Raw genomic sequence first — 20,609 nt, forward strand, 5'->3', positions numbered from 1 at the left:
AAAAAAAGCGTGAAAAATGGACATCCGCATAGAACAGTTAGAGTTTTAAAATAGGCGAATGGATTGGCCGTCAACACAACTTTCTTAATTTTCTTTATTTACTACACTTGATTCAATGGCAAGAGTTTAACCTTGTACCCTTGAGGTACATGGTTCAAATCCACTTGTGGACAAGTGTAAATCGACCATTAATATCACTTTAATTACGACAAATTTCTCTCTTCCAATTTTTTTTAAAATATATCTTTAATTAGTAAACATGTCTTATACTTAGGATGGATGTAGTTCTAGCTTATTATTTAAAGGAAAACACTAACATGTGTTTTAGGGGGACATGTTAAAGTACCAAAGATATTATGCATTGTTCCTACCAACTGAACTATGCTCACGACGACGTTAAAGTACCAAAGATAAACATTATGTCTTGGAAATTGTGTCATTTTATTTCTCAAAAGATTTAAAAAAGAAATTTCAATAGATACTTACCTTTTGTAGAAACCTTAACATATATGCCCTTAAGGAACACGACCCTTATAAAAAAACAACAATTATCTTTTTAAAAAACAACAAATTTCTTAGCAAATTTTAATATTAATAAAAGGACAAATCATATTTATCTTTGAAATTTATTTTACACAAGTTTCTAAATAGTTTCGTTATTAAACAAAAATTCAAATATATCATTAACCGTTCACTGTCTCCTTCACATTTTATTCCACCATTTAATCAAAACGCCTTAAAATAATTTATGAGTAAGGGTATACATAGAATTTTAATAAAAAAAATTAAAAAAGACAAAGGTTATTAAAAATTAACAGAGGGGAACTTTTTTATGATGAAAGAAAAGGGAGAAGCGTATACAATTAAGTAGTTGCATGCAGATCATCTCGATATTTGAGAAAAATCACACTGGGTGAGTTTGGAAAGATCATCTAGAGGCGAGGTAAAGATGTTAGCATCGGGTCAATTGGCGAGTTTGGACAAATTTGAAGTGTCATATAGCTGAAACATGTCTTCTCGATAAAATTAAGGTTTGATTTGTAACAAAATGAATGTAAAGATTTTGACATCTCATAGTAGATACCTAAGACTACCCGTCATATTTGGTATGTCAGAAAATAAGGTTTTCTCCTTTTTCACGAAAGCGTCTATAGGAAGATAAAAGGATATGGAAAGATAAGTTTCTATCCTGAGCAGGCAAAGAGCACTGATCAAGGTAGTTACATAGGTAATACCGAGTTATATCATGATCTGTTACAAGACCCATAATGATTTTCTAGAGATATTTAGGCAAATGTTAGTCCAATTTCGGTGGGGAAAAATGAAAAAGAACCGGAAAATTCACAAGATCAGCTGGGACAAATTGGGGTGAGAAAAAAACCAAAAGAGGATTGTGATATATATGTTTCAATGAGTTTAATAAAACATTATTAGAGAACCAATGTTGGAGGTTTATCACAAATGTAACGTCACTTATGGCTAGTGTTTAAGGTCATGCATTTTTCACTCAAGATTAATGCGGCATACCAACCAAATTATGCGTGGAGGAGTATGATATGTGTTAAGGATGTGATGGAATTGGGAGCTAGATGGGTAATTAGTGGCGAGAAGCATGTCAAAATCTAGTCAGAGAACTAGCTCTCTGAACAATCAAAATTCAAGATATGGAGTCCTCCCTTGAATTTTGAGGCAAATACAAAGGTATGTTCCTTAATTGAGACAAATTTAAGAATGTAGAAGAAGGATGTGATCCAATACTTTGATGACCATATGAAGCCCAAAAGATTCTAAATATTCCTATCTCATGGCAATTTCCTAGAGACAAGTTAATATGGCTTTGTGAAAAGCACGTCCAATAACTCGGTTAGATCAACATTTTACATTTTAAAGGAGGAGGGAAAAAATGGGATGCTTGGAGCATTTTCTATGAGAGGTCAGAAACTGTGGAAGCCTATTTGGATGGTCCAGGCCCCTAATGGTGTCTGAATTTTCTTTTGGAAGAGAGGGAGAGGGAGAGAGAGTGTCAATTTCCTTTCATTTGCGAAAAAACAAAGTCATCAACATATGTTCATGCATTTCCCTATAACTTAACTCTTTTGGTTTGCTTCTCCTATTGGTATCCACATTCCAAATGACTTAAACATGCCATCAACAACCAATACAGACAGAATCGATATCTGATGACTAAAATTGACAAGTGCACCAAATCGTACGCAAGTAATAAAATAGTAAGCTATCGTATCCACTTGGATTATCGTTCAACTTAGCAATTTGCAGAATTTATTAAAAGTAAAAGAAAATAAAGAGATGAAGTAGTTGTAGAGTTTTAATTGTCCTGCCTAATGCGAGATTAGGTTGTTGTGATTCAGAATGATAACAACGATTAGGAGATTCTTGAATCCCATCTCCTTTCTTTGTTGGAATTAATGCGGTTAATTATTAGTTTATGACATGTCTTTGATTAACGAAAGTAGGATATGACGCACTGATATAGCAGTAGAAGTTTTAATTTTGTATCGTCGCAATTTAACGAGTTATATCACACTTTATAGTTCTAACTTACTTCCTCTGTCTCAAAATAATACAGTTGTTTAAGGTTTGTGCATGATTTTTAAGGAAATGATAAATTGTGTTGATTTCAATGGTAATTAGTCTAATTTACTAAAATACCCTTATTAATTGTAGTTAGTTGACTAGTTAATTTGGATGAACTTCATTAAATAAGAGTATAATAGTGGGGAAAAAGATAATAAATGTTGCATTTGTATTCTAAAGTGATACTTATTTTGAGACATATAAAAAAATGATAAAGAGACAATTATTTTGAGACGGAAAGAGTATAATTAGGGGTGGAAATGGGCTAGGTCGTGTCTGGCTTTGTAAGGCCTAAGTCTGGCCTACTTCAAAAAGTATAGGCGTGAGACTGACCTATTACCTGTCATAGGCTCATTTTTATGGCTTGGCCTAACATTTTAAAGGCCCGATGAAGTCTGAAAGCCTATTTTACACTAAGGTCTAGCGACGTCTATAATACTACTACTAAATAGACCAAATCTTATGAAGACCTAAAACACACGAATAAGTTTGCTTCTAAATAACGAAATCTTATGAAGGTCTAATCACATCAATATATCTGTTAGTAAATAACCAAATCATACAAAGGTTTGAGTTTATAAAAAAAAAACAACAATATTAATAACGGAAGAGATATTATATATAAAAGGTTTAATAGGCTGGCCTAATAGACTTAATAAGTTTTTTTGTAAGCCTTGGCCTAACCTATTTAATTAAATAAGCTTTACAAAAAGCTTGAACCTATCCTTCTTATTAAACGAGCTGAACCGAGTTAGACTTTAAATAGGTTAGGCCGTAGACCCTTTTCGGACGGTCTAGCCTATTCTCACCCCTATATTGAGTGTGAGCGGGTGTTTTAAATGTCTTACATTGAATGCCATATAATGCAAGTCAGTTTTTATAAGTGGGAGACATTCTTCAATTTACAAGTATATAGCTGGATGCAACGCAAGTCAAATTTTAAGATTATCCATGCATATGACCATTTAGATCCTCCGTGTGAGTTTTTCTTTGTTCTTTTTTCTAAAATGTCTTGGAGTCTTTCCTGGCATGCATTGTATGGTAGTGTTTATTCCAAGAAAATGTAAAAAAAGAGGAGACATTTTGATGCTGTGACGTTCAAGGCCCGGCAAATACTTTCAACCGTCTTTTACGGAGAGGTAATACTATAAATTCACCATTCACGCCTCAACACACACAATAGACAGAAAGTTATTTCTATAAACCGTGTAATTCTTCATGTAACTACAAAGATTAAGTCTTCAAGTTGGGTTAAATTGTAGGATCATGATGAGTTTTTAAGGGTTTCACATAGAAAGGGTAAAAAATAATACAAGTTGTTTTAGTCTGATGTGGCAAGATGAAGTCAATTTAAACTACTCGAAGATTGGAGATGCTCTAAGATAGATGTGTGAGTTATCAAACCAATAATTCAATGAAGACAATCCAATTCAAACCAATTAAGTTGGTTTGTTTTGTTTATGTGAACTTATCTCAATTGGTAAGTACATTACATAATATGCAGAGGCCAGAGCTCGAACCCCAGACACTCCACTTATTCCTAGCCAATAGGTTACCTTACAAAAAAAAAAATTGTTCGTTTTTTTATGTTCGGGTTTAAATCGAACCAAACTAATCAAATTGACTTCAATTGGCTGGGATATCGATTTCAGGTCATTCAAAACCGATAAACTAAACCAAATGATTATATTTTATTATTATTATTTCTTTTATTTCACACTATATCAATAATGTTATATTAACAAGTGTGGTATTTAGGTATTTTTTTAATTATTATATATCATTTTATTTTCATTTTTGTTTGATTAATTGTTTTAATAGTATATAAAATCCATTTTGGAAAACAAGTTTCTTTAATGTTTTCCTTCAAAAAAAAAAGTTTCTTTAATGTTTTAAAATGTTAATACCATACACCTATCTATTATCATCGGTTTAGTTTGATTCGGATTTCAAAAGAAAAAATTACAAAATAACAATCTATTTTTTATTGGATTTTTCAAAAAACCAAACCATTAAATTAAGTACTGGTATTTGCGAGTTAAGATCCTCTCCATTTATAACTCTCGTCATTTCTTCCATTTAAAGAGATAAAGACACAATTTTTTTTTAAAAAAACTATAAAATAATAATGATAATGAAATCCACTTGGTGTTAAAACTCATTATTTATTTTTTATATCTATCTTTCTAAATGAGATAGTCCATTTATTTTGAGAAATGGAGAGGATCACTCCGAATTTGTTACATAAAAAACAACAGTGTACATAATAGACAGAAAATGACAGAGATTAAAAAAGAACAACAAAAAAAAAGTAACAAATTACTGACTACAACTACCGCTATATATACAATCCAACACAAGAAACAATAGTATAGTACTGTTAGTATTATAAAACAAAACCAAAACCACAAAAGGTCAAACATACAAAACTTGGACTCAACCTTGTTCTTGCTGGATCTCTCTCTATATAGTCCCCCCCATCACAACTACATCAATCCCCTTCTTCCCTCTCTCTCTCTCTCTCTCTCTCTCTCTCCACTTTTCCTTAGCTTTTCATATACCAACTTATACATCTTCCTTTTCACACCCTCCTTTCCACTCATATCCCACCAAATTTACATCTTTCATTCATCATTTCAATCTCATCATCCAATTCAATCTTTAATCAAATGTAATTCATTCATATTCATATTCATAACAAATTGATCAATTTAATCCTTCAATACATTAATTTTTCAACTCTATTTCTTGAATTGATATCCTTTTATCTTTTCCTTAATGGAAAATCAATTCTTTTCAAATTCAAACACTAGTGTTCCAACACAACATCATTTTGATCAATCACAGCCATCTTCAATGCCTACATGGCAATCAATTTCATCAGAACAACAAAACCAAGATTGTTTTTACACACCAATATGGGATAAGTCAACAACAGATCAATGTGTTAATCAATTTGATTCAGCACTTAGTTCAATGGTATCTTCACCTGCAGCTTCAAATTCCAACATGTCAAATGACAATTTTGTCATCAGAGAATTGATTGGTAAATTAGGAAACATTGGTAATTGTTCTGATGAGATCTCACAAACATTGGTTGCTGCAAATTCATACATCAATAGCAATAACAATACTTCATGTTACAACACCCCTTTGAATTCTCCTCCAAAATTGAACATCTCAACAATGGCCATGAATTCAACTGTTGCTGAATTCTCAACTGATCCTGGTTTTGCAGAAAGAGCTGCAAAATTTTCTTGCTTTGGAAGTAGGAGTTTCAATGGAAGAACAACACAATTGAGTCAAAGTCAAAGATCTACTCCATTGTTGGAAAATGGAAAACTCTCTAGAGTTTCAAGTAGTCCATCATTGAAAGAACTTGGATCTCAATCTCAAGAGAATATGAATTGTTCTGCTCAATTGCAGGATCAAATTGAAGTTAACAATTCTCAAGAAGAATCAACAATCTCTGAAAATGGTGTGAAACCTTCTCCTTATGTGAATTCAAGGAAAAGAAAAGTTTCTTCCAAAGGAAAAACCAAAGAAACTTCAACTTCTAGTAACCCTGCAATGGTAAGTTAAAAATTGAATTTTTACTTTATTTTATTTGACCCTCTTAATTAAATTAGTCATTTCATATTCTAAATCCAAAAGGGTCATTTTTGTTTTTGCAATATAGGCTTGTGAAGCTGAAGACTCAAATGCAAAGCGCATGAAAACAAATGAAGGTGAAAAAATTGAAAATGGTAAAGTAAAAGCAGAGGAAGAGTCAAAAGGGGGTACAAATAGTAATAATGGAGGTGATGAAAAACAGAATAAGAGCAACTCAAAACCTCCTGAGGCACCAAAGGATTACATTCATGTCAGAGCAAGAAGAGGTCAAGCTACTGATAGCCATAGTCTTGCAGAAAGAGTAAGAATTTTCATTGTCATTTTCATTCCATAATTGACACTAACAATCATAGTTTTAAATTGCGATTACGCTGCAAACCTTTATATTGCCACAATATGTGACAATGTGACAAAATGCAAAAAAAATTGTTGTCGCGGAGACCTCAAAATATGCTATAATACGACCGCAATTGCAGTTGCGGACCACAATTTAAAACCATGATGGCAATATACATGTTAGGCTTTCAATTTTGACATTGTGTAAACTAATTTTTGTTATAGGTTAGGAGGGAGAAAATCAGTGAAAGGATGAAGCTTCTACAAGATCTTGTCCCTGGTTGCAATAAGGTTGGTAATACTTAGATAAATTAAGGATTCATAATTTGATTGGTTAGTTTATATTTACTAATTTTTTGTTATGAATTATTATTCCTTCTAGGTTACTGGAAAAGCACTCATGCTTGATGAAATTATAAACTATGTGCAATCATTGCAGCGTCAAGTTGAGGTAAGATAATGATCTTTGAAATTATAAAAAAATTACTGCATGCATACTAATTTTATTTGGTTAAAATAATATATGATAAAATGCTTTAAAAATTTATCAACCTTAAAAATTACATGACTTTTTTTTTTTTTTTTTATATTTAAAATTGGAAGGAATAAGCATATTATCACATGATGATAGTTATAATGTTAAGATTTCTTGCTCATTAAGTTTTTATTTTATTGTTTGAATTTTTTGTTTGCAGTTCCTATCTATGAAATTGGCCACTGTTAACACCAGGGTGGATTTTAGTATTGAGAGTCTAATCTCAAAAGATGTAAGTTTAAGGGCTCTAGATAATGGATTTGCTTTTTAATAGATAAATAAAAAGTATTGCATTTTTTTATTAACTTCAATTTGTTGACTTTATATTTTTTTTTGTAATTTCAGATGTTTCAATCAAATAATTCTTTGGCACACCCAATATTCCCATTAGATTCCTCAGCACCATCCTATTATGGGCAACAACACCAGCAAAACCCAGCAATTCACAATAACATTTCTAATGGAACTGTGACCCACAACTCAGTGGACCCATTAGATGGTGGTTTATGCCAAAACCTTGGCATGCACTTATCATCACTAAGTGGATTTAATGAAGCTGGCTCGCAGGTAATCTATTTCGTCTAGGTTTCAATAAAGTTAATTGTATTATAGGGTTTCCCACAATTGTCGATCTGGACCATCTGATCGAGATTACATCCTGACTTTTGTATTTTAGACCTAATTTGTAAAGTCAAAATGTGGACCGTTTGATCATTACTCAAAAATCCAAATCGTGTGAATTATTATAAAAGGGAATTGTATTCTCTACATTCACAGAGTTGCCGATCTGGATCGTCAAATCAAGATCAACGATTAACATTCCAACTTTATACTTTAGACCTAATTTATAAAATAAAAACATGGACCGTCCAAAAATAATTGAAAAATTCAGATTGCATGACTATGTAAAATATGTGATCTTTGATTGAACCATATTCAATTTTTTTTTTTTTACCTATCTAGTTTCATGTACTTTTTCACTTAACTATTATTAATATCCAATGATTTTCATTTTGCAGTATCCATTAACATTCTCTGAGGATGACCTCAACACAATTGTTCAGATGGGATTTGGACAAACTGACAATAGAAAAACACCAATACAATTTCAGAATTTGAACGGTAATAAACCAAACATAAAAAAAGTATATGTTAATATGATATCATTTTCAATAGACCTTAAAAAAATTATGTTGACATCAACTTGTTTTGTCCAAATGCAGGCACAAATCAACTACCCCTATGAAATTATGCTTTGATCACCATTCATTACGCCTGAATTGAAGCAAAGATGAATAGGAAAATTGCTGCTGTACACATCAACAAGAAATTTAATTGGAACAACCCTATGTATTATCATTAAGCCATTATTATTATTATAATTAGCACTAATAGAAGCCTATTTTGTCTTCATGTTATCCTTTTCTTTTCTTTTTCCTTTCACTTTCCATGATTTTAATTTTTTTTATCTTGGGGGTGGTTCTTTTTCAATATTTTTTATTTTATTTTTGTAAAACTATTCACTGTAAAATCTTTAGGATCTTGATTCTGTATTCTGTTGGTCCAGATTCTTATTATTATAGCACCAATTGTGAGATATAGTGCTAATTAAAGGAGTTTTTGTACCACCTATCATTATCCCTCTTCACTTTATCAATTATTTTATGTTTTGTGTATAATATAATTCACACATCTAATCAATTCATAAAAAGAATTTTGATGGGTCTTCATCAAAATCTCATTATAGGTCATGTCAATTAACCTTATGCTAATATTTGTTGGTAACCAGCTGTAATATATAGTGTAATAGTGGGATCCTATTAATTTAATTTTTTTTTTTATTAATTTCAATGATCATGACATTTGGTAATTAACTTGTGCTGGGGTCAACCATAATTTCTGGCATTTTCTTGATGTTTTTTACATGTAACTTTTTTAGGTTCACCAACAGCAGAAGCTTCTGTACCCTTTCACTATTTTTTTACTATATGAAATAAAATAAAATAAAATAAAATAAAATAAAACAAAAGGATAAAAAGGAATAGAGGATTAGGGATTAGAGATTAGAGTTATAAAGTTATAACCACCCCTTTTAAAATAAAACATAATTTTTTTAACTAGTATTAAAGGAATCCCAGGTTGGCACAGTGTTGAAATTCTGACTAGGCCTAATGAATCATTGAGCTTTATAATTTCACAACTTTTATTATTAATTTTGTGAGTAAGAAAAGGGGGTTTGTAGTGGAGTTCAGGTTTGGAAAAGATACTTTTCATTTATTAAACTAATCTTTTTATTTTTTGTTGATAGAGGTTGTTAGCTAAAATCCAGTTTATAAAGATTAACAAAATATTTATGGGTTCTGATCTTGACATTTTAATAGTGATGGGTCTATAATTGGTTTGCAGATTATTTTGATTTAATTATTAGTGGAAAGATGCTTTGAATGTGGTGCTGTTTACAGAACAGTTGCACATATTTAATATAATGCCAGATTTTATTATTGTATAATATAGTTTTTTTTCTTTTATGGGTTCTAAAGAAGTTAAACAAATGCAAATGGAAAGTGGTAATCTGACACCCTTGTCTCCAAAAATTACAAGCAGCCTAATCATATGGAGACGTGTCAAAGGATGGATTCCTATTCATAAAAGAAGAAAAAAATGGATTCATATATAGTTTATGAAGAATGTGAACAATCATTAAACAGATCACAAAACAATTACTAGTGTATTAGACTAATAATTCAATTTGTACGCACTATATAAAAAAAGTTGATATGTGTTGTTTTTAAGAATATTTTTCATTTAAGATTGGTCCCATGGATTTAAGGATGGCTTAGTTTCTTTTGGTGAATATAAAGATGATTTCAAATTTGAAGGTGAAGTTTACAAGTGAATTGATATAGGAAAATCGAATATAAAACCACTGATTTCTCTTTATAAATTTTGGTCTCTTCTCGCTTAGAGGAATTGATTAATAAATCAATTATAAATTGTCTATTGTTAATACAATTTATGACTATTCTTGTTAAATACTAATTAATTGATGAATATGTATTGAGTTTTGTTTTTAATTTTTATTTTTATGTTAGGGGTTAAATCATTTTGATAAGTCTTAAGAGGTTGTTGCTCTCAATTGTTTTAGTTATTAATAGTTATCTCATTAGACGGTTAATTTAAATAGTTGTCTCGTTAGACAGTTAATTTAAGCCTTAAAAAAGTCTATAAATGTTATGTTTACAATGATTGATTTTGTCGTCTAAAAAGATTTAACGACTTAGCTTGTTGCTTGTTTGAATTCTGTTCATATGTAATTTTGGTATATGTTTATGATTAGTTATTGGATTGGTTTAGTTTAGTTATAACTTTTTTTTAAGGATTAGTTTAGGTATAACTTAAAAACCTTTTCAATCAAAAAACATGAAAATAAAGCAGTTTTTCCCAAAATATTTATCCTCGGACCTGTTCATAGTCCTTTTAGACACTTAATACTATTAGTCTATAAAGAGATGGGAAGCAAAAGCATAACTGTCTTTGGTTGGGTTTAGATTGGCCATTGTCCTTAACTTTCTTAATTATGCCAATCTTTTGGTTAAAGAAATTTCTTTATCACATTAAATATAGTCGGGACAGGTCCAAGGATATAGTGAAGCAAACTCTTGTTTTTGTCCACATCTCAACTCACGCAATGGTCTACATAGTGTTGCAACATTATTGTTTTATCTTCATTTTTGTTAGAATCTTATCAATTTCTCAAAATAAATAAAAGTTGTTCCATTTAAAGAGAGATAATTACCCAAAAATTTGAATTTAAAAAAATAATAATAATAGTGTTGTTTGTAAGTTTTGAGTAACCATTTTCGGACAAGTTAAGCTCGTTTTCTTCGAAAAAAACAACGAGAAAAATCAACAATCAAACGACTGGGGCTATTTGAAATTTCAATTTGCATCAGCACAAGCTCAATCTATTTTTAGGCCTAAAGTGGAATTTAAATTGAGGCTTTTTAAGTGGATTTTATGAAGAATAACATAAAAATTAAGAAATTTTTTCATAGGTTGAAAGTAATTATATTTGATGTTTGTCGGACACTAAACATGGATATCTGGTTAGTCGAAATTCAAACTTTGGTTTGTCACATGGTGAAAGTCTTACCCCTTTCACTATAATCAACCCCATTAAGGCAAGAATGCTTTTTAAAAAATAAATAATCTAATCAATAATATATGTTGAAGATAATATTTAATATAGACATTATTTATCAATTGTTAGATCTTAAAATATCAAAATAATATTGAATTTTGAAACAAATATAAATTACTTTTACAAACTATCTATCTTAATATATTTTCAGCAACTAACATAAGATTAAATTGATAGGAATACGAAGGAGAAAAGAATTCAAGGTAACTTAAGTTAGGCGTAAACATGTTTACGTAATTTGACTTGGGAAAATATATTCAACGCAAGGAAAAAAATTGAGGTCTAATACGAGACCTAAAAAATTTGGGGCCTGTACTTGCAAAAAGTACGGTAAAGGATTCTAGGGTTAAGAATCGTATACTAGGGTTTAGACTGAGGATTAGATGCCTTGGGAATGCTCCAAAGAGTGGTATTTATAGCCTTCCATGGGCTTGAGCTTTGGTTACTTGGTTTCCAAGCAATAGGGGTATTTATGTATTTATGGTAGTTCTAGGCGGTTTCTAGATGCCCAATGAGTCGGTGCCTTTAGTAGGGCGCGCCCGGGGCTGGGGAACCCTTCTGGAGGGCGCGCACGGGGCTGGGGAACCCTTCTGGAGGGCGCCCTGGCCCTTCTGGAGGCCTTAAACCTCTTAAAGAGATCTTGGAGCCCTTCTGGAGGTCTCCTAATACTTTTAGGAATATTATGACGGTCCACAGCCCCCCAAGCACAAGTCTTGGGACAGGGCGAAGTGATGATGTCAAGGGAATAGACCTTTTGGAGGCCGTTAAGTCCCTTAGGAACGTTATGGCAGTCCACAGTCCCCCAAGCACAAGTCTTGGGACAAGGCGAAGTGGTTTGTACGCTCGTTGTTAGTTCCTATATGTCATCGGGCGTTCACTGATCACGCCCGAAGCTTTTTCTGGCAACGTGCATTATGGGCGTTTTGGTGAAGGTGTTAACTCGCCTTCTGGACGTTTAGTATTCCTGTTGCCCTCGATGGTCGCCACGTGTCAAGATCTGACGATGCTATTCCACTTAATCGTCTCGGGCACGCTTCCCGAGGCGATCTCGTCTATTTAAGGAGCGTGTTTGGCTTTCCATCTATTTCATTTCTTTGCTTCCGTTTCGTTGTGCCAAGCTGCTCTTTTCGTTTTTTCTCACGACCTCAGCGGATTCAGCAGACATTTCTTCCTTCTTTCTCAGGTATTCCCAATCTCTTATCCTCTCTCATTTACTTTGTTTTTTGCGTTTCGAGAGAGTTCGATCTTAGGTATGGTGTTGATTAGGGAGTGCGACGAAAAGGGGAAATTGGTTCAACCTATTGATCCAGTTGAGAAAAATCGTTTGAGGAAGGAATGCTTAAAACATGCCACTGGTCCTGATGGGATGATCAATTGGGATATTTATTATGACGGTTTGTTCGGGGAGGAGTTGTTTAGCGATTTATCTAGTGAATCTAGCGCTAATTCGGGTAGTGATAGTGACTGTGTGTTCTTGTCTGCCACTTCAGGAGCGAATCGTAAGGAGGACGAGTGCCAGGAGATTAGTCCGTTTCAGGCTCCTTTAGGGTTGGTTGGAGACGAAAACTCTTCTAGGTTAGCAGAAATGGCCCTATTCGCCGAGGAAGTGCGGTTGGAAGAGTCATTGTACGTTGATGTCTCTGCTCTGGACTCTTTTCGGAGTAAGTTTGATATCTCGGCGACTGGGCAGGAGGAGGACGTAGTATTGTTGTCCTGTGACCCTGACGAACGTGCTTGTGACCAAGAGATGATGGGCGAGGGCGACGAATCCTACTTCGTCTATACCGCGGTTTTGGAGGAGTTTGGCGTGAAAATTCCTTTCACGCCCTTTGAGATGGATGTCTTGAGGCTCCTTAATGTGGCGCCCACTCAAATACGCCCTAACAGTTGGCCGTTTATTCGCGGTTTCGAGATTCTATGCAAGTCCTTATGTCTCGAGCCTGCTGCTGGCGTGTTCTTCCATTTCTATGGGACCAAGGATGTTAACAAAGGTACATGGATCGCTATTTTGGCCCATTCTGGGAAAAGGCTTTTTCCCACTTATGCATGCAACTTTAAGAAGGAATGGCGAGATACCTTTGTTAGGGTACAGGGGGCACCGGAATGTTATACATCCTCTGTGTTGGTGAACGGCGTACCAAATTTTCCACTCAGATGGACGAGCACCCCTTTGGCGGTGAAAGGTTATGATCGTGACGCAATGTCGCCCTATGAGCGTACACTTGTGAACTTCTTGGAGGAGGCTCCACTAACCAATATTCATGAGCTGTTAAATAGGGAAGACGATGTCGTTTGTCTGAATGCTTATTTACGTGAGTGTGCTCTTAATTGTTTGTATTGAGTTTCGTTTGAGAATTAACATACGTTTTTACTAACTGGTTGCACTTGGCTTTTTTCAGAGGAGATGTTGCCCCTTATTGGAGCAGAGATGAGGAAGTACATCGCCGAGCTTGAGAAGAGTAAGAATCCTGACGGTTATGTGTCCAGCAGCTCGGCGGGTGTCTCCTTAAGGAAGCTAAAACGTAAAGAGCCTTCTGGAAAGGGCGAGGCTGGGGTTATTGAGGTGGAGGATCTAGAGGGCGCTGGAGGGGGACATACCCTTGTTTCTGTCGAGTCTCTGTCGTCCAAGAAGTCAAGATCAGCCCGGGGTGCTAAGGGTGCTGGAGGTCGCCCCCCATCAGGAAAATAGTTTGGTGGAACGTCACTGAATGATGAGGCTATGGAGTCTTTCTGGCACTCGGAGTTCGACTTTCGTCGGTAAGTATTTTTGGTTGCCTTCCAGTTGATTTCCTTTATTTGTCTTAAGCGAGAGCTGACTTATTATGGTCTGGCGTCTTGTAGGTATATGAAAGAGCAGGTGCCATTTGCGAAGGTTGATGTCGAGGCTGGGGTGAAAGCCAAGTGTAGTGACTTGGTGGCTGACATCGGTACTGCTGCGTTGAGGACCTTGTTGTTGAGTCATTGTCTGGAGGTAAAACATGATCTGGTGGAGAAGAAGTATAATGACGCTGCGGAGGATGTTGAGAAGTGGAAGCATAAGTCTAGCGGGCTAGATGGTCGCCTGAAGGAGGCGTTGAAAGACAAAAAGGTTGCGGAAGATGCTCTAGAAGAGATGAAAAAGGCCAAAGAGGCGGCAGAGAAGGAGAGGGACAAGACTAAGTCCGCGTTGGAGAAGTCTGAGGCAGCTGTGGACGAGGGAAGGCAAGCTTTGGCGTTATACTTTGAAAACGGGTTTAGGCGTGCTAAGGAGCAAGTGCTTTTGTTCAACCCTGACGCCAAGGTGGATGAGCTTGATCCCTTTAAGGTGATCATTGATGGAGAGCTTGTTGACGATGAATGATTCATGCTCGTTTGATATTTTAATGGTCTGTAACTTAACTATGGCGACTTAATGAAGCGCCTTTGTGAACAATTTTATGTTTTTCGCTTTTCTCTGTGAACACCCTTAATGTGTTTTTGGACTTGTATGGGAACTTTATAGTTTTTAACTTTATGGTACACTTTGATCGTATGATGGCTACTCGTATGAGCCTGTTGTTTGTTTTATTTTGTTGACTTTATGTTGCATGGACACCCTTTTGATGACGACCTATTCTAGGTTTTTACGAGGTTTGAGACTGTCGAGACTTGTCGGAACCTTTCCAAGGCTAACGTAGTTTCAGTCGAACCCCGCCAGAGCCCTTACAGGGTTGGCGTTGCGGGCGAGCATCAGAGCCCTTCCAGGGTTGATGTAATTTCAGTCGAACCCCGCCTGAGCCCTTACAGGGTTGGCGTTTGGGTGAGCATCAGAGCCCTTCCAGGGTTGATGTAATTTCCAGTCGAACCCCGCCAGAGCCCTTACAGGGTTGGCGTTTTGGGCGAGCATCAGAGCCCTTCCAGGGTTGAAGTTAATTATCTACGTCAGAGCCCTTCCAGTGTTGATGGAACTTTCAGTCGAACCCCGCCAGAGCCCTTACAGGGTTGGCGTTTTGGGCGAGCACCAGAGCCCTTACAAGGTTGGAGTTAATTATCTACGCCAGAGCCCTTCCAGGATTGACGGAACTTTCAGTCGAACCCCGCCAGAGCCCTTACAGGGTTGGCGTTTTGGGCGAGCACCAGAGCCCTTACAGGGTTGGAGTTAATTATCTACGCCAGAGCCCTTCCAGGGTTGACGGAACTTTCAGTCGAACCCCGCCAGAGCCCTTACAGGGTTGGCGTTTTGGGCGAGCACCAGATCCCTTACAGGGTTGGAGTTAATTATCTTTGTCAGAGCCCTTCTAGGGTTGACGGAACTTGGCGAGCCTGCATTTAAAATTTGACAATGATATTTGATGCAATAATACGAACTAGCAATTTGAAAAAAGGAGAGGGTGCCTCGTTAAAAACCCATGCCCTTGCAGGGGAAAAGAGTGCTACCCTAACCTTCTGTTATTCAATTTATTAAAGAAGTCACAAGTCATAGTGGTGGTCTTAGGCCAGCCTTATTAAAAAAGCGATAAACTACAAAAAGAGGAAATAAGCAAAAAATCAACTGTAATAATGGCGTAGATTAGCTATGTTCCAAGTGCGGGGGACAACTTCTCCGCTTAGCTCTTCCAGTTTGTAAGCTCCATGGGAACATTTCTCTCGAACTCGATACGGGCCCTCCCAGTTGGGGAACAGTTTTTCTATCCTTGTAGGGGCTACCACTTGCTTTAGTACGAGGTCACCTTCTTTCATCTCTCTGGGCGCCACCTTTGAGTTGTAGCGGCAAGCTGCTCTTTGTTTGGCGGCGAACTCTCTTATGTGGGCTTGTTCTCTCACCTCATCGATCACATCCATGCTAACCGCTAGACCTATCTCATTAGCTTTTCAAAGAAATAACTCATGAATTTATATGCTGGATGCGTAAGAAGTAAAACTGTAAGAAAGAAAAACTGTTTGCCTGCAAAACGACAAGTTAGATGGATAAATAGAAATCTTGATACCTTCTTCTGAAAAAGTATCTCTCCGCCAAGTGGGGGTATCAATTTCCACTGGGAGCATGGCGTCTGCGCCGTAGACCATTGTGAACGGCGTCTCCATTGTTGAAGAGTGTGGTGTCTTGTGGTAGGACCATAATACCTGTACTTATGTCGACCAGGGCGACGTTCATACGTATGATATATTTAATTTGAAGTTTGGAGAAATTAAATTAAAAACTGCACTTACCTCGTGGAGCTGTTCTGCCCAGAGACTCTTGGCGGCCTCCAACTTCTTCTTGATGCCATTGAGAATAACCTTGTTGGCTGACTCGGCATGCCCATTAGCTTGTGGATGTATTACTGAGATGAATTTTGTCTGTATTCCCAGGTGCTTACAGAACTCTACCACGGACGAGCTTGCGAATTGGGTCCCATTATCAGATACTATGCATTTGGGTAGGCCAAAACGGCAGATGATTTTCTTCCAGTAATTTTTTTTTACTCTTTCAGCTATTATCTTGGCGACTGCTTCTGCTTCAATCCACTTAGTAAAGTAATCAACTCCTACTATGAGAAACTTCAGTTGTCCTGGGGCGAGAGGAAAAGGTCCTACAATGTCAACTGCCCATTTATGGAAGGGCCAGGGAGAGTATACTGAAGTAAGTTCTACTGCCGGGGCGTGCTTTTTATCGGAAAACCTTTGACACTTATCACATTTTTTGACGAAGTCTAAACTGTCTTGGAGCATGGTGGGCCAGTAATATCTTGCGCGGAGGAGCTTTACAGCCAGAGCTCGCCCCCCTATGTGGCTGCCGCGAACGCCTTCGTGAACCTCAAGAAGCACCAGGTGGGTCTCGTTCTCCGCTAAACAACGTAACAGGGGGTTTGTGCGACCTCGTTTGTAGAGTTTACCCGAGATGATAACGAACTTCGAAGCTCTCTTTTTGACTATCTGCTCTTCGTCTTTGCTCTTGGGCGTAAAGGAACCGGTTAGATACCTAAGTAGTGGCTCCATCCATCCAGCATTTTCTTCGGCGACGTGGTGAACTGTTTCAACGTTGATGTTGGGCGCTGAGATTACTTCTTGGATGACGGTTCTATTGTTGCCCGGTCATTTGGTGCTGGCAAGTTTTGCCAGTATATCTGCTCTGGAGTTCTGTTCCCGTGGCACGTAGACCGCTTCAAAGAACACGAATCTTTTGGCGAGGGCTTGTACCTTTCCTAGATATTTGATAAGTTGAGCGTCCTTCGTCTGGTACTCACCCGTAATCTGGCTCGTCACGAGCTGAGAATCGCTTTTTGCTCGTAAGTTTTCAGCCCCCATTTCCTGTGCCAATGTCATGCCGGCGATTAGTGCCTCGTATTCTGCCTGATTGTTGCTTGCTTTGAACTCAAATCTGAGGGATTGTTCTATGATGATATCGTCGGGACCTGTTAGGATGACACCCGCGCCACTTCCCTTCAAGTTGGAGGAGCCGTCAACGGATAAAAGCCACACAAAAGGGACCTCTTCTTGGGACGGGGAGGTGAGTTCTACCACGAAATCTGCTAGGACCTGGGACTTGATGCTTCCCCTTGGTATGAACTGGATGTCGTACTCCGAAAGTTCTATGGACCAGGCGACCATCCTTCCCGCCAGGTCTGGTTTTCCAAGGACTTGTCTGATGGGATAGTCTGTCTTTACGACGATTCTGTGGCTTTGGAAATACAGACGCAATTTTCTTGCTGTTACGACTATGGCTAGAGCCAGGCGCTCTAACTTTTGGTAGCGCAGCTCGGCGCCTTTGAACACTCTGCTGACAAAGTAAATCGGCCTTTCTCCTTCTTCCGAGTCTTCGACCAATACTGTGCTCATAGCATTTGCCAAGATCGCCAAGTATAGGAAAAGGATGGAGTCTGGGTTTGGTCGCTGAAGGACCGACGGGCTAGATAAAAACTTTTTCACCTGTTGAAAGGCGTCTTCACACTCTGGTGTCCACTCGAATTTTTCTTTCTTTCTAATGGAAGCAAAAAAGGAGAAAGCTCTATCACCGGCGCAGGATAAGAAGCAGGATAGGGCGGCCAGCCTTCCCGTCAACTGTTGGACTTCTTTTATGTTGGAGGGGCTTTTCATGTTGATGATCGCCTGACACTTATCTGGATTTGCTTCGATACCTCGCCTAGTTAAGAGGAAACCTAGGAATTTCTCATCTTGCACTCCGAAAGAACACTTTGTTGGGTTCAACCGAATTCTGTATTTTCTTACTTGGCCTAAGATTTCCTCCAAATCCTCTGTGTGGTTACGTCCTTCCTTTGTTTTTGCTACCAAATCATCGATGTATACTTCCAGGTTCCGTCCTATCTGGTGTGTGAAGGCGGTGTCCATAAACCTTTGGAAAGTGGCTCCAGTGTTTTTCAGACCAAAAGACATGACTTCGTAGTGGTAATTCTTGGTATTGGTCATGAAGGCTGTTTTGGGGGCGTCTAAAGGGTCCATTCGTATTTGGTTGTAACCAGAGTAGGCGTCCATGAAGCTCAGGGTGTTGTACCCTGAGGCGCTGTCAATCAAATGGTCGATGTTCGGGAGTGGGTAAGGATCCTTTGGGCATGCCAAGTTTAGGTCTGTATAGTCTACGCACATCCTCCATTTCCCGTTCGCTTTTTTTACGAGGACAGTATTGGCCAGCCATGTTGGGTACTTTATTTCGCTGATGAAGCGGGCGTCGACCAACCTTTTAACCTCGTCGTCCACAACTCTCCTTCTTTCCTCGCCCATCTTCCTCTTCCGCTGTACTACCGGTTTCACCCCAGGCTTGATTGATAAGTGGTGGCAAGCGATATCGGGGTCCATTCCCGACATCTCGGATGGGTGCCAGGAAAAAAGATCCAGATTTCTCTGTAGCAGACTGACGAGGGCGGTTTCTTCTTCCTGGCTTAGAGATGTGCCGATCCTAGTTGTTTGATGTGCTTCTGGACCAATGGACACTTCCTTCAAGTCTTCGATGGGCTCGAGGTGTTCTTGTTGGAAGTCTTCTCTAGGGTCGAGGTCTATCATGTTGACCTCGTGAGTTTCTTCGTTACTGGACTTCTTCCTTGTTTTCTGTAGTCTTAGGCTATTGTGATAGCATTCTCTGGCGGTTTTCTGGTCACCTCGGATGGTCCCAATCTTTCCGTTATCTAGGGGATACTTCATGACCAAGAACTTAGTAGACAGGAAACCTCCCAAAAGGTTGAAGGCGGGACGACCAATGATAATGTTGTAAGAGCTGGGCGAGTTTACAACGAGGTACCTTACTCGGATGGTTTTCGCATGAGAGCCGTTTCCGAACGTTGTTCTAAGTGTGATGTAACCTCTTACGTGCACCTGTTCACCCGTAAACCCAGCCAGGGTCCCTTTGAAAGGTTGTAGCTGTTATGGGTCCAATCCCATCCGATCAAACGTATCATAGTATAGAATGTCCGCCGAACTTCCTGGGTCGATCAAAACCCTCTTCACGTCCCACTTGAATATTTGCAGGGTGATAACCATGGGGTCGTCGTCATGGGGTATGACGTCCCGAAAATCTTTGGTAGTGAAAGAGATATCAAGTTCACGCCCAGAGGCTGGCGTTTCATATTCTTGGCACAATATTACCTGCCTGACGTATTTCTTTCGAGATGAACTGGATTCTCCACCCCCAGCGAAGCCGCCCGAGATGGTGTTGAGCGTGTGTCTCTTTTCTTCGTTTCCTTCATCTTTCTTATCTTCCATCTTCTGTCCGTTCTCGCCCCTTCTGCCTTGGGCGTATCCTCTCAGTTGTCCATTCTGTATCAACTTTTCTATTTCCTGTCGTAGGTGTATGCATGAGTCAGTATCATGCCCCCGTACTCGATGATACTTGTACCATTTGTTTTTGTCTTTCCCCATGATCTCGTACCGAGGCGAAGGCGGATCTGGGATTAACTTGGCTTCATAGACTTCTTTCAAAATGCGTTCTGGTTTCGTATTAAGGGGAGTGAATTCCTCCGGTTATGAGTACGGCCTATAATTTGTTCTTCGGTAAGGAGCTCGATCTCTATTCGCCGGTGGTTGGTAAGGTCGCTGTTCCGTACTGGACGTTCGTTCCTTGGCGTCTCTTGCTCTCTTCTCAGCGTTGCTTTCTTCTCCCTTTATGTAACAATATGCCCTGGCGATTATCTCATACATGGAATCAGCGGGTTACTGAGCAAGTGACTCGTTGAACTGTCCTGCCTTCAAACCGTTCTGGAAGGCGCCCACAAATACTTCTTGGTTGGGGTTGATGAGCTTTATGGTTGTGTCATTGAATCTTGCCAAGTAGTCTCGCAAGGATTCATTAGGTCCCTGGCGGACATTAAAGAGGCTGGTTGCGGGGACCTTGCGATGGCGGCTAGCGGAGAATTGCTGGATGAGCTTCCTTGTCATGTCTTG

The 20,609-nt window shown here is 38.0% G+C and overlaps 2 protein-coding genes across 2 annotated transcripts; one reads left to right on the plus strand and one right to left on the minus strand.

Moving 5' to 3' along the window:
* Window positions 1–5,088: 5,088 nt before the first annotated feature.
* On the plus strand, window positions 5,089–8,713 carry LOC146906893 (transcription factor bHLH62-like). The gene is made up of 8 exons (XM_085722587.1): window positions 5,089–6,168; window positions 6,275–6,508; window positions 6,769–6,834; window positions 6,926–6,994; window positions 7,239–7,310; window positions 7,424–7,645; window positions 8,098–8,200; window positions 8,302–8,713. Exons 1-8 carry the CDS (start codon window positions 5,374–5,376, stop codon window positions 8,322–8,324), a joined length of 1,584 nt encoding a protein of 527 aa, XP_085578713.1. The 5' UTR covers window positions 5,089–5,373; the 3' UTR covers window positions 8,325–8,713.
* Window positions 8,714–17,312: 8,599 nt separating this feature from the next.
* Window positions 17,313–20,087, minus strand: LOC146906894 (uncharacterized). Its single transcript, XM_085728993.1, has 2 exons — window positions 19,707–20,087; window positions 17,313–19,589 (listed from the first exon to the last, which is right to left on the minus strand). The coding sequence occupies exons 1-2, from the start codon at window positions 20,085–20,087 to the stop codon at window positions 17,313–17,315; spliced, it is 2,658 nt and encodes an 885-aa protein (XP_085585119.1).
* Between the last annotated feature and the right edge of the window lie 522 nt (window positions 20,088–20,609).

The sequence above is a fragment of the Medicago sativa genome, chromosome 7 (assembly GCF_051527215.1).
Source record: "Medicago sativa cultivar Bolivia chromosome 7, Bolivia_mono, whole genome shotgun sequence".
In the NCBI taxonomy this organism is placed as follows: Eukaryota; Viridiplantae; Streptophyta; class Magnoliopsida; order Fabales; family Fabaceae; genus Medicago; species Medicago sativa.

Coding starts and splice junctions, on each gene's coding strand:
- LOC146906893 (XM_085722587.1), top strand. CDS start 5,374: ATGGAAAATCAATTCTTTTCAAATTCAAACACTAGTGTTCCAACACAA. Junction 6,169..6,274: donor CTTCTAGTAACCCTGCAATG/GTAAGTTAAAAA, acceptor TTTGCAATATAG/GCTTGTGAAGCTGAAGACTC. Junction 6,509..6,768: donor GCCATAGTCTTGCAGAAAGA/GTAAGAATTTTC, acceptor TTTTTGTTATAG/GTTAGGAGGGAGAAAATCAG.
- LOC146906894 (XM_085728993.1), bottom strand. CDS start 20,087: ATGGGGAAAGACAAAAACAAATGGTACAAGTATCATCGAGTACGGGGG. Junction 19,590..19,706: donor CCCATGACGACGACCCCATG/GTTATCACCCTG, acceptor GACCCATAACAG/CTACAACCTTTCAAAGGGAC.